Raw genomic sequence first — 14,868 nt, forward strand, 5'->3', positions numbered from 1 at the left:
ACAATAAAAGCTCTACAACGTAGTCTTCGTTGGCGTAGGGATTTGGATTGTTGTGGAGACTGTCTTTAGAGTGTCTTCCTGACATGCAGCAGATGAGTCTGTAGATGGCCACCAGAGGGATGGAGATAACTGGTACTGAAGACAGCAGGACACAGATGGCAAACACCCAGTCTGGATACGGCAGAACCTCTGTGTTGGGGAAGTTCACCTGCACAGACAGAATTAGAATAAAGAAAATGTGATTGTCTTCTCACAGGGCAAATCGCAAATGACACCTATTCCCTGTAGACTCTAGTGCACTGCTTATTAGGTGAGTACTATGTAGTCATCTGACTGTGGCTGTCTCTCAACTGAAACCCCATTCCCGCTTATCATGCACTACTATTGTATATATTAAGGTTGTCGCTCTTGCTGCTGGTGATTCTCTGATCCACCTCTGCGCAGACGATACCATTCTGACCATCCTACCAATCCTTGACTTCGGCGATGTCATTTACAAAATAGCCACCAACACTCTACTCAGCAAACTGAATGTAGTCTATCACAGTGACATCCATTTTGTCACCAAAGCCCCATATACCACCCACCACTGCGACCTGTACACTCTCGTTGGCTGGCCCTCGCTTCATACTCGTCACCAAACCCACTGGCTCCAGGTCATCTATAAGTCTTTGCCTGGTAAAGCACTGCCTTATCTAAGCTCACTGGTCACCATAGCAACACCCACCCGTAGCACGCGCTCCAGTAGGTATATTTCACTGGTCACCCCCAAAGCCAACTCCTCCTTTGGCCGCCTTTCCTTCCAGTTCTCTGCTCCCAATGACTGGAACGAATTGCAAAAATTACTGAAGCTGGAGTCTTATATCTCCCTCTCTAACTTTAAGCACCAGCTGTCAGAGCAGTTTAACGATCACTGCACCTGTACACAGCCCATCTGTAAGTAGCCCACCCAACTACCTACCTCATCCCCATAGTTATTTATTTTTGCTCTTTTGCACCCCAATATCTCTACTTGCACATCCTCATCTGCACATCTATCACTCCAGTGTAAATAGCTAAATTGTAATTACACCACTATGGCCTATTTATTGCCTTACCTCCATAATCTTACTTCATTTGCACACACTGTATACAGATTTTTCTATTGTGTTATTGACTGTGCTTTTGTTTATCCCACGTGTAACTCTGCGTTTTTGTCACACTACTTTGCTTTATCTTGTTCAGGTCACAGTTGTAAATGAGAACTTCTCAACTGGCCTATCTGGTGGGGGGAAAAAAATGATTGAACCTCTTAAATGACACCAACAGCCTAGCTGATCTGGGCAGAGAGATGCTTCACACTACATACAGAATGTTGCTGAAAAATATTGAAGTATCACTACATACAGTTCAATATTTTTCAGGAACATTCTATCTGTGTGCCCCCCCCCCCAACCCCTCTGCTACTCTCTGTTTATCTTAAATGCATAGTCACTTTAACTATACATTCATGTACATACTACCTCAATTGGCCCGACCATCCAGTGCTACAGCACATTGGCTAACCAGGCTATCTGCACTGTGTCCCACCACCCACCACCCCTCTTTTCTATGCTTCTGCTACTCTCTGTTCATCATATATGCATAGTCACTTTAACCATACCTACATGTACATACTACCTCAATAAGCCTGACTAACAGGTGTCTGTATAAAGCCTTGCTACTCTTATTTTCAAATGTCTGCTTACTGTTGTTTTATTTTTTTACTTACCTACACACACACATATACATACACACACACACACACACACACACACACACACACACACACACATACCTACACACCTTCTTTTTGGCACCATTGGTTAGAGCCTGTCAGTCAGCATTTCACTGTAAGGTTTACACCTGTTGTATTCGGCGCACGTGACAAATACACTTTGATTTGATCTACCGTGGCTTTTTAAATGTTTGATTCCAAACCTCTCCTCGAGGACTGCCAGCCATTCAATGTATTTCATCTATCAGATCTGCTTCAACTTGTCAACCGTAGGCTGAATTTCAATTCAACTTGTCAAAATTATATAATTACTCTATATATATGTATACTCTATATAAATATAACCATTCAAAAACATTACACCAGAGATATTTATTCTACAATGTAGAAAATAATAAAAAATAAAATAAAACACTTTGTGTTTTGTTAAGTTTGGACACACCTACTTTCCAGGGGTTTTCTTTAATTTATGTTACGTTGTAGAAAATGCCAGGAGTGTCCAAAGTGATCATCAAGGCAAAGGGTGGAAGAATCTCCATATTTTGATATTTTTCTTTTTTTTACACTTTTTTGCTTACTACATGATTCCATATGTGTTATTTCATAATTTTGATGTCTTCACTATTATTCTACAATGTAGAACATAGTACAAATAAAGAAAAAACCATTGAATGAGTACCGGTAGGTGTGTCCAAACTGTGTATGTGTGTGTCAGAATTACTTTCCTCAAATGTAGTGTATGAAATAACATTTTGTAGCTACGAATCTCTACTTTTATCTAATGTAAAAAAATAAACACCATTTCAAATGTTTCTACATCAGACTGAATCTAGGGGGAGAGTTATGTATGTTTGTATAAGGGGATTGGAAATGATGCAGCAAATTACATTGATTGTTGCTTCAATCTAGAATGTGAAAGCTGATCTGAATTTAGGCTGTTCTGAGGGCAAAATGGGAGGTGCAACCCTGTGGTGGTCCCCGAGGAGAGGTTTGAGTTGGCTGCGGTAACAGTGGTGGCTCTTACGTAGTCAGGATTCCATGCTGCGTAGGTGGGAGGTGTCTGGGCTTGGACGGCAACGTACGCCACCAACACCACGAACAGCATCAGAGGGCTGATGACCAACCAGCAAACCTTCCAGAAGATGTTGGGTCTATGTCCTGTCATGAACTCCAAGTCATCACTGAACCTACGGAGACAGGAAGAGGCTTTAAATCAAATCAAATTATATTTGTCACATGCACCCAATACAACGGGTGTAGACCTTAGAGTGAAATGCTTACTTACAAGCCTATTAACTAAAAAGGCTTTTATTAAGAAAAATAACTGTTGAGTAAAAAAATAAAATAAATATAAATAGAGTCAATGTGCTGGGGGCACCGGTACAGAGTCAATGTGCTGGGGCACCGGTACAGAGTCAATGTGCTGGGGGCACCGGTACAGAGTCAATGTGCTGGGGGCACCGGTACAGAGTCAATGTGCTGGGGGCACCGGTACAGAGTCAATGTGCTGGGGGCCAGTCATGTGCTGGGGCACCGGTACAGAGTCAATGTGCTGGGGGCACCGGTACAGAGTCAATGTGCTGGGGGCACCGGTACAGAGTCAATGTGCTGGGGGCACCGGTACAGAGTCAATGTGCTGGGGGCACCGGTACAGAGTCAATGTGCTGGGGGCACCGGTACAGAGTCAATGTGCTGGGGGGCACCGGTACAGAGTCAATGTGCTGGGGGCACCGGTACAGAGTCAATGTGCTGGGGGCACCGGTACAGAGTCAATGTGCTGGGGGCACCGGTACAGAGTCAATGTGCTGGGGGCACCGGTACAGAGTCAATGTGCTGGGGGCACCGGTACAGAGTCAATGTGCTGGGGGCACCGGTACAGAGTCAATGTGCTGGGGGCACCGGTACAGAGTCAATGTGCTGGGGGCACCGGTACAGAGTCAATGTGCTGGGGGCACCGGTACAGAGTCAATGTGCTGGGGGCACCGGTACAGAGTCAATGTGCTGGGGGCACCGGTACAGAGTCAATGTGCTGGGGGCACCGGTACAGAGTCAATGTGCTGGGGGCACCGGTACAGAGTCAATGTGCTGGGGGCACCGGTACAGAGTCAATGTGCTGGGGGCACCGGTACAGAGTCAATGTGCTGGGGGCACCGGTACAGAGTCAATGTGCTGGGGGCACCGGTACAGAGTCAATGTGCTGGGGGCACCGGTACAGAGTCAATGTGCTGGGGGCACCGGTACAGAGTCAATGTGCTGGGGGCACCGGTACAGAGTCAATGTGCTGGGGGCACCGGTACAGAGTCAATGTGCTGGGGGCACCGGTACAGAGTCAATGTGCTGGGGGCACCGGTACAGAGTCAATGTGCTGGGGGCACCGGTACAGAGTCAATGTGCTGGGGGCACCGGTACAGAGTCAATGTGCTGGGGGCACCGGTACAGAGTCAATGTGCTGGGGGCACCGGTACAGAGTCAATGTGCTGGGGCACCGGTACAGAGTCAATGTGCTGGGGGCACCGGTACAGAGTCAATGTGCTGGGGGCACCGGTACAGAGTCAATGTGCTGGGGGCACCGGTACAGAGTCATGTGCTGGGGGCACCGGTACAGAGTCAATGTGCTGGGGGCACCGGTACAGAGTCAATGTGCTGGGGGCACCGGTACAGAGTCAATGTGCTGGGGGCACCGTACAGAGTCAATGTGCTGGGGCACCGGTACAGAGTCAATGTGCTGGGGGCACCGGTACAGAGTCAATGTGCTGGGGGCACCGGTACAGAGTCAATGTGCTGGGGGCACCGGTACAGAGTCAATGTGCTGGGGGCACCGGTACAGAGTCAATGTGCTGGGGGCACCGGTACAGAGTCAATGTGCTGGGGGCACCGGTACAGAGTCAATGTGCTGGGGGCACCGGTACAGAGTCAATGTGCTGGGGGCACCGGTACAGAGTCAATGTGCTGGGGGCACCGGTACAGAGTCAATGTGCTGGGGGCACCGGTACAGAGTCAATGTGCTGGGGGCACCGGTACAGAGTCCAATGTGCTGGGGGCACCGGTACAGAGTCAATGTGCTGGGGGCACCGGTACAGAGTCAATGTGCTGGGGGCACCGGTACAGAGTCCATGTGCTGGGGGCACCGGTACAGAGTCAATGTGCTGGGGGCACCGGTACAGAGTCCATGTGCTGGGGGGCACCGGTACAGAGTCCATGTGCTGGGGGCACCGGTACAGAGTCCATGTGCTGGGGGCACCGGTACAGAGTCCATGTGCTGGGGGCACCGGTACAGAGTCCATGTGCTGGGGGCACCGGTACAGAGTCCATGTGCTGGGGGCACCGGTACAGAGTCCATGTGCTGGGGGCACCGGTACAGAGTCCATGTGCTGGGGGCACCGGTACAGAGTCCATGTGCTGGGGGCACCGGTACAGAGTCCATGTGCTGGGGGCACCGGTACAGAGTCCATGTGCTGGGGGCACCGGTACAGAGTCCATGTGCTGGGGGCACCGGTACAGAGTCCATGTGCTGGGGGCACCGGTACAGAGTCCATGTGCTGGGGGCACCGGTACAGAGTCCATGTGCTGGGGGCACCGGTACAGAGTCCATGTGCTGGGGGCACCGGTACAGAGTCCATGTGCTGGGGGCACCGGTACAGAGTCCATGTGCTGGGGGCACCGGTACAGAGTCCATGTGCTGGGGGCACCGGTACAGAGTCCATGTGCTGGGGGCACCGGTACAGAGTCCATGTGCTGGGGGCACCGGTACAGAGTCCATGTGCTGGGGGCACCGGTACAGAGTCCATGTGCTGGGGGCACCGGTACAGAGTCCATGTGCTGGGGGCACCGGTACAGAGTCCATGTGCTGGGGGCACCGGTACAGAGTCCATGTGCTGGGGGCACCGGTACAGAGTCCATGTGCTGGGGGCACCGGTACAGAGTCCATGTGCTGGGGGCACCGGTACAGAGTCCATGTGCTGGGGGCACCGGTACAGAGTCCATGTGCTGGGGGCACCGGTACAGAGTCCATGTGCTGGGGGCAACCGGTACAGAGTCCATGTGCTGGGGGCACCGGTACAGAGTCCATGTGCTGGGGGCACCGGTACAGAGTCCATGTGCTGGGGGCACCGGTACAGAGTCCATGTGCTGGGGGCACCGGTACAGAGTCCATGTGCTGGGGGCACCGGTACAGAGTCCATGTGCTGGGGGCACCGGTACAGAGTCCATGTGCTGGGGGCACCGGTACAGAGTCCATGTGCTGGGGGCACCGGTACAGAGTCCATGTGCGGGGCACCGGTACAGAGTCCATGTGCTGGGGGCACCGGTACAGAGTCCATGTGCTGGGGGCACCGGTACAGAGTCCATGTGCTGGGGCACCGGTACAGAGTCCATGTGCTGGGGCACCGGTACAGAGTCCATGTGCTGGGGGCACCGGTACAGAGTCAATGTGCTGGGGGCACCGGTACAGAGTCAATGTGCTGGGGGCACCGGTACAGAGTCCATGTGCTGGGGCACCGGTACAGAGTCCATGTGCTGGGGGCACCGGTACAGAGTCCATGTGCTGGGGCACCGGTACAGAGTCCATGTGCTGGGGGCACCGGTACAGAGTCATGTGCTGGGGCACCGGTACAGAGTCAATGTGCTGGGGGCACCGGTACAGAGTCAATGTGCTGGGGGCACCGGTACAGAGTCAATGTGCTGGGGGCACCGGTACAGAGTCAATGTGCTGGGGGCACCGGTACAGAGTCTATGTGCTGGGGGCACCGGTACAGAGTCAATGTGCTGGGGGCACCGGTACAGAGTCAATGTGCTGGGGGCACCGGTTAGTTGAGGTAATATGTAAATATAGTTTGAATTAAAGTGACTATGCATAGATAATAAACAGAGTAGCAGCAGCGTAAAAGAGGAGGTGGGTGGGGGGGGGGGAATAACAATGTAAATACTCTGGGTAGCCATTTGATTAGCTGTTCAGGAGTCTTATGGCTTGGTGGTAGAAGCTGTTAAGCCTTTTGGACCTAGACTCGGGGATCCGGTACCGTGCGGTAGCAGAGAGATCAGTCTATGATTAGGTTGGTTGGAGTCTTTGACCATTTTTAGGGCCTTCCTCTGACACCGCCTGGTATATAGGTCCTGGATGGCAGGAAGCTTGGCCCCAATGATGGACTGGGCTGTACATACCACCCTCTATAGGGCCTTCCTCTGACACCGCCTGGTATAGAGGTCCTGGATGGCAGGAAGCTTGACCCCAGTGATGTACTGGGCCGTACATACCACCCTCTATAGGGCCTTCCTCTGACACCGCCTGGTATAGAGGTCCTGGATGGCAGGAAGCTTGGCCCCGGTGATGTACTGGGCCGTTTGCACTACCCTCTGTAGTGCCTGGCGGTCAGGGGTCGAGCTGTTGCCATACCAGGCAGTGATGCAACCAGTCAGCTCTCGATGGTGCAGCTGTAGTACAGCTGTTTTTGTACTTTTTGAGGACCCATGCCAAATATTTTCAGTCTCCTGAGGGGGAATAGGCTTTCTTGCCCTCTTCACAACTGTCTTGGTGTGTTTGGACCATGAAAGTCTGTTGGTGATGTGGACACCGAGGAACTTGAAGCTCTCAACCTGCTCCACTACAGCCCCGTCTCAGACCCCCCCCCCAAGCCACTACAACCCCATCTGAGCCACCCCAAGCCACTACAACCCCGTCTGAGGCCCCCCACCAAGCCACTACAACCCCATCTGAGCCCCCCCCAAGCCACTATAACCCCGTCTGAGGACCCCCCATCCCAAGCCACTACAACCCCGTCTGAGGCCCCCCCCAAGCCACTACAACCCCGTCTGAGCCCCCCCCCCCCCCCCTTCAAGCCACTACAACCCCGTCTTAGCCTGGGCTCAGACAGAAGAAAGGAGAAAGAGATGGAAGAGGAACAGATGAAAGCAGAACTAATGCCTCAGAACTGCAGATGACTCCGGTTTAGGGTTGCAAAATTCCAGTAACTCTCCCTAAAATCCCAGGGTGTCCAGAAACCTTGTTTGTAAGATTCCCTGATTCAGTAAGCAAGAAATCCAGAATCCTCCAAACAGGATTTTTATTTTTTTAAATCTTGTAATTTGGGAATCGTAAATTAAACAGTTGTGGAAAATGCTAAACCCAAAGATTAGGTGAACAAGGGTTGCAGCAGACCAACAACAGACTATGGGGAGACAGACATGTTCCTCTGAGAGGATCCTAGCAATCTGCCACATTCTAAAAGACAAGACACTGAGGCACAGACGTCAATTCAACGTCTATACCACATTGGTTCATAGTCATTCAACCAGTGTGTGTGCCCAGTGGGAAGATGCTCATTACAGTTCACACCAGGACAACTATAGTATTATGAGGCTCTTTTACCGTCCTATTCCGTAGATGTATGCCACAGCGATGATCTCAAAGAAGGCGATGATGAGAAAAGGAACGGAGCCCACGTAACTGTTGAAGATCTCCAACCAGTAGTTCCCTGAACCCAGACAGAATATCAGAGCCATCAGGAACAATAGTAGGCAGATTATTGCTGGAGGGAAAGAAAGTGGGGAGTGATGGAGGGAGACAGAGAAAACAAAAAGACGGCGTTAAGATCGTTCCCGAAAAGAACTGTTTTTCGTCACACATTGGCAATGTTGAAAGATACGAAAATCTGATCATTTCCTTTTTGGCTTTCACCTGTGAAGAGCTCATTGGGCATCCACTTGGGCACCAGTTTGAGGTCATGAAGGGGCGTGAGGATGCCCTCCAGATTACCAAACATGGAGGACAGTCCCAGGCTGAACAGCATGATGAAGAAGAGCACAGCCCACACCTGGTCAAACAAACAGGAATCACATCAACAACAGCCCACACACCTGGTCAATCAGACAGGAATCACATCAATAACAGCCCACACCTCTGGTCAATCAGACAGGATTCACAACAACACAGTCCACACCTGGTCAATCAGACAGGATTCACAACAACACAGTCCACACCTGGTCAATCAGACAGGATTCACAACAACACAGTCCACACCTGGTCAATCAGACAGGATTCACAACAACACAGTCCACACCTGGTCAATCAGACAGGATTCACAACAACACAGTCCACACCTGGTCAATCAGACAGGATTCACAACAACATAGCCCACACCAGAAGGATATCCTACGAGGCAGGTTTGAGGATTTTGCGTGGTAACTTTGGTCAACTCTGAGGTCAACTCAGAATAACCAATCATACGAAAGTGGCTCACCTTTAAGCCAGGTAAATGTCTATGGCAATGAACTAACCTACTCTGGGTCAAACTAAATCACGGCTAACTCTACTGACCCTGAATGAAACGACTGAGCCGTGAGTTGAGGACCAATGAAATCAGATTCTCTCCCTCTTGCAAGTATTGCGACATCCCCTTCATTTGAGGATAACAACTGAATTAAATATTTTTTATGTTAAACGTAAAAAAAATATATCACATTAAACATTTAGTAATGACAATGTATTTTAAACTTCATGCAATGTAACCCTTTTGTATGACTTAATAAATAAACAAAGAATGGCCATGCCTTCCTCCTGGCTACTCCAACCTCGGCCAACAGCTCCGCCCCCCCGCAGCTACTCGCCCAAGCCTCCCCAGCTTCTCCTTTACCCAAATCCAGATAGCAGATGTTCTGAAAGAGCTGCAAAACCTGGACCCGTACAAATCGTCTGGGCTTGACAATCTGGACCCTCTATTTCTGAAACTATCCGCCGCCATTGTCGCAACACCTATTACCAGCCTGTTCAACCTCTCTTTCGTATCATCTGAGATCACCAAGGATTGGAAAGCTGCCGCAGTCATCCCCCTCTTCAAAGGGGGAGACACCCTGGACCCAAACTGTTACAGACCTATATCCATCCTGCCCTGCCTATCGACTGTCTTCGAAAGCCAAGTCAACAAACAGATCACTGACTATCTCGAATCCCAAGTACCTTCTCTGCTGTGCGATCTGGTTTCCGAGCCGGTCACGGGTGCACCTCAGCCACGCTCAAGGTACTGAACGATATCATAACCGCCATCGATAAAAGACAGTACTGTGCAGCCGTCTTCATCGACCTGGCCAAGGCTTTCGATTCTGTCAATCACCATATTCTTATCGGCAGACTCAGTAGCCTCGGTTTTTCTAATGACTGCCTTGCCTGGTTCACCAACTACTTTGCAGACAGAGTTCAGTATGTCAAATCGGAGGGCATGTTGTCCGGTCCTCTGGCAGTCTCTATGGGGGTGCCACAGGGTTCAATTCTCGGGCCGACTCTTTTCTCTGTATATATCAATGATGTTGCTCTTGCTGCGGGTGATTCCCTTCAATGCCGTACAACTCTAGGTTGTACCTAGGTGTCTGGCTAGACTGTAAACCCTCCTTCCAGACTCATATCAAACATCTCCAATCTAAAATCAAATCTAGAGTTGGCTTTCTATTTTGCAACACAGCCTCCTTCACTCTCACCGCCAAACTTACCCTAGTAAAACTGACTATCCTACCGATCCTCGACTTCGGCGATGTCATCAGCAAACTGGATGCAGTTTATCACTGTGCCATCCATTTTGTTACTAAAGCACCTTATACCACCCACTACTGCGACCTGTATGCTCTAGTCGGCTGGCCCTCGCTACATATTCGTCGCCAGATCCACTGGCTCCAGGTCATCTACAAGTCCATGCTAGGTAAAGCTCCGCCTTCTCTCAGTTCACTGGTCACGATGGCAACATCCACCCGTAGCACGTGCTCCAGCAGATGTATCTCACTGATCATCCCTAAAGCCAACACCTCATTTGGCCGCCTTTCCTTCCAGTTCTCTGCTGCCTGTGACTGGAACGAATTGCAAAAATCGCTGAAGTTGGAGACTTTTATCTCCCTCACCAACTTTAAACATCTGCTATCTGAGCAGCTACCCGATCGCTGCAGCTGTACATAGTCCATCGGTAAATAGCCCACCCATTTTACCTACCTCATCCCCATACTGTTTTTATTTATTTACTTTTCTTCTCTTTTGCACACCAGTATCTCTACCTGCATATGACCATCTGATCATTTATCACTCCAGTGTTAATCTGCTAAATTGTAATTACTCGCCTACCTCCTCATGCCTTTTGCACACAATGTATATAGACTCTTTTTTTTCTACTGTGTTATTGACTTGTTTATTGTTTACTCCATGTGTAACTCTGTGTTGTCTGTTCACACTGCTATGCTTTATCTTGGCCAGGTCTCAGTTGCAAATGAGAATTTGTTCTCAACTAGCCTACCTGGTTAAATAAAGGTGTTCTCAACTAGCCTACCTGGTTAAATAAAGGTGAAATAAAATAAATAAAAATAAGAGCTCTATAAAGGATATAAGTTGACATGCTAATGATTAGCCATAAGAGCTCTATAAAGGATATAAGTTGACATGCTAATGATTAGCCATAACAGCTCTATAAAGGATATAAGTTGACATGCTAATGATTAGCCATAACAGCTCTATAAAGGATATAAGTTGACATGCTAATGATTAGCCATAAGAGCCCTATAAAGGATATAAGTTGACATGCTAATGATTAGCCATAAGAGCCCTATAAAGGATATAAGTTGACATGCTAATGATTAGCCATAACAGCTCTATAAAGGATATAAGTTGGCATGCTAATGATTAGCCATAACAGCTCTATAAAGGATATAAGTTGACATGTCTTGGGTAATCTACTAGAATCATATCCTGTCTTGGGAACCCTTTATTACAGCCAGCTATTCTACTAGAATCATATCCTGTCTTGGGAACCCTTTATTACAGCCAGCTATTCTACTAGAATCATATCCTGTATTGGGAACCCTGCCTTTACAGCCAGGTATTCTACTAGAATCATATCCTGTCTTAAAATGAATAATTAAACAAGCCTATTTCACTCCACAGCTCAATTTGCAAGATACCTTTTCTTTCATTTTGATTTCAGCACAGATTAAAATGTAGCACTGACTCACCCATGGATCGTTGGTTCAGCATTGTCTCAATAAAGAGACCAGTCACAAGCGCAGAGTTAGCATATCCACCGTCGTAGTGCGGATAAAGCCTGAGCTGCAATGTAAAGGTAACTGAAGCTGACGAACTGACCCTGAACCAGTCTGTAATACCTACATGTCTCAACCTGACCCAGTCTGTAATACCTACATGTCTCAACCTGACCCTGAACCAGTCTGTAATAACTACATGTCTCAATCCGACCCAGTCTGTAATACCTACATGTCTCAACCCGACCCAGTCTGTAATACCTACATGTCTCTCCCTGACCCAGTCTGTAATACCTACATGTCTCAACCTGACCCTGACCCAGTCTGTAATACCTACATGTCTCAACCTGACCCAGTCTGTAATACCTACATGTCTCAACCTGACCCAGTCTGTAATACCTACATGTCTCAACCTGACCCTGACCCAGTCTGTAATACCTACATGTCTCAACCTGACCCTGAACCAGTCTGTAATAATTACATGTCTCAACCCGACCCAGTCTGTAATACCTACATGTCTCTCCCTGACCCAGTCTGTAATACCTACATGTCTCAACCTGACCCTGACCCAGTCTGTAATACCTACATGTCTCAACCTGACCCAGTCTGTAATACCTACATGTCTCAACCTGACCCTGACCCAGTCTGTAATACCTACATGTCTCAACCTGACCCTGAACCAGTCTGTAATAATTACATGTCTCAACCCGACCCAGTCTGTAATACCTACATGTCTCTCCCTGACCCAGTCTGTAATACCTACATGTCTCAACCTGACCCTGACCCAGTCTGTAATACCTACATGTCTCAACCTGACCCAGTCTGTAATACCTACATGTCTCAACCTGACCCAGTCTGTAATACCTACATGTCTCAACCTGACCCTGACCCAGTCTGTAATACCTACATGTCTCAACCTGACCCTGAACCAGTCTGTAATAATTACATGTCTCAACCCGACCCAGTCTGTAATACCTACATGTCTCAACCCGACCCAGTCTGTAATACCTACATGTCTCAACCCGACCCAGTCTGTAATACCTACATGTCTCACCCTGACCCAGTCTGTAATACCTACATGTCTCAACCTGACCCTGAACCAGTCTGTAATACCTACATGTCTCAACCTGACCCTGACCCAGTCTGTAATACCTACATGTCTCAACCTGACCCAGTCTGTAATACCTACATGTCTCAACCTGACCCTGAACCAGTCTGTAATACCTACATGTCTCAACCTGACCCTGACCCAGTCTGTAATACCTACATGTCTCAACCTGACCCTGAACCAGTCTGTAATACCTACATGTCTCAACCTGACCCTGAACCAGTCTGTAATACCTACATGTCTCAACCTGACCCTGAACCAGTCTGTAATACCTACATGTCTCAACCTGACCCTGAACCAGTCTGTAATACCTACATGTCTCAACCTGACCCAGTCTGTAATACCTAGATGTCTCAACCTCACCCTGACCCAGTCTGTAATACCTACATGTCTCAACCTGACCCAGTCTGTAATACCTACATGTCTCAACCTCTCCTTCACACAGTCTGTAATACCTACATGTCTCAACCTGACGCTGAACCAGTCTGTAATACCTACATGTCTCTCCCTGACCCAGTCTGTAATACCTACATGTCTCTCCCTGACCCAGTCTGTAATATCTACATGTCTCAACCTGACCCAGTCTGTAATACCTACATGTCTCTCCCTGACCCAGTCTGTAATACCTACATGTCTCAACCTGACCCAGTCTGTAATACCTACATGTCTCAACCTGACCCTGAACCAGTCTGTAATACCTACATGTCTCAACCTGACCCTGAACCAGTCTGTAATACCTACATGTCTCAACCTGACCCTGAACCAGTCTGTAATACCTACATGTCTCAACCTGACCCAGTCTGTAATACCTACATATCTCAAACTGACCCTGAACCAGTCTGTAATACCTACATGTCTCAACCTGACCCTGAACCAGTCTGTAATACCTACATGTCTCAACCTGACCCTGACCCAGTCTGTAATACCTACATGTCTCTCCCTGACCCAGTCTGTAATACCTACATATCTCAACCTGACCCTGAACCAGTCTGTAATACCTACATGTCTCAACCTGACCCTAAACCAGTCTGTAATACCTACATGCCTCAACCTGACCCAGTCTGTAATACCTACATGTCTCAACCTGACCCTGACCCAGTCTGTAATACCTACATGTCTCTCCCTGACCCAGTCTGTAATACCTACATGTCTCAACCTCACCCTGACCCAGTCTGTAATACCTACATGTCTCAACCTCACCCTGACCCAGTCTGTAATACCTACATGTCTCAACCTGACCCAGTCTGTAATACCTACATGTCTCAACCTCTCCTTCACCCAGTCTGTAATACCTACATGTCTCAACCTGACCCAGTCTGTAATACCTACATGTCTCAAACTCTCCTTCACCCAGTCTGTAATACCTACATGTCTCAACCTCTCCTTCACCCAGTCTGTAATACCTACATGTCTCAACCTGACCCTGACCCAGTCTGTAATACCTACATGTCTCAACCTGACCCAGTCTGTAATACCTACATGTCTCAACCTGACCCTGAACCAGTCTGTAATACCTACATGTCTCAACCTGACCCTGACCCAGTCTGTAATACCTACATGTCTCAACCTGACCCTGAACCAGTCTGTAATACCTACATGTCTCAACCTGACCCTGAACCAGTCTGTAATACCTACATGTCTCAACCTGACCCTGAACCAGTCTGTAATACCTACATGTCTCAACCTGACCCAGTCTGTAATACCTAGATGTCTCAACCTCACCCTGACCCAGTCTGTAATACCTACATGTCTCAACCTGACCCAGTCTGTAATACCTACATGTCTCAACCTCTCCTTCACACAGTCTGTAATACCTACATGTCTCAACCTGACGCTGAACCAGTCTGTAATACCTACATGTCTCTCCCTGACCCAGTCTGTAATACCTACATGTCTCTCCCTGACCCAGTCTGTAATACCTACATGTCTCAACCTGACCCAGTCTGTAATACCTACATGTCTCTCCCTGACCCAGTCTGTAATACCTACATGTCTCAAC

The 14,868-nt window shown here is 48.7% G+C and overlaps 1 protein-coding gene across 3 annotated transcripts in view; it reads right to left on the reverse strand.

The window, feature by feature from the left end:
* LOC109903312 (sodium-dependent neutral amino acid transporter B(0)AT3) overlaps window positions 1–14,868 on the reverse strand; it is a 35,450-nt gene that overhangs the window by 201 nt on the left and 20,381 nt on the right. For 2 of the 3 annotated variants that reach the window (XM_031789101.1, XM_031789099.1), the window contains 4 exons: window positions 8,430–8,565; window positions 8,121–8,280; window positions 2,781–2,943; window positions 1–208 (listed from right to left, as the gene is read on the reverse strand). The exon at window positions 1–208 is cut by the window's left edge and continues 201 nt beyond it. In XM_031789101.1, the coding sequence (XP_031644961.1) occupies window positions 1–208; window positions 2,781–2,943; window positions 8,121–8,280; window positions 8,430–8,565 (667 nt within the window). The remainder of the gene's footprint in view (window positions 209–2,780; window positions 2,944–8,120; window positions 8,281–8,429; window positions 8,566–14,868) is intronic. The other variant, XM_031789100.1, reaches the window with a different exon arrangement.

The sequence above is a fragment of the Oncorhynchus kisutch genome, linkage group LG14 (assembly GCF_002021735.2).
Source record: "Oncorhynchus kisutch isolate 150728-3 linkage group LG14, Okis_V2, whole genome shotgun sequence".
Lineage (NCBI taxonomy): Eukaryota > Metazoa > Chordata > Actinopteri > Salmoniformes > Salmonidae > Oncorhynchus > Oncorhynchus kisutch.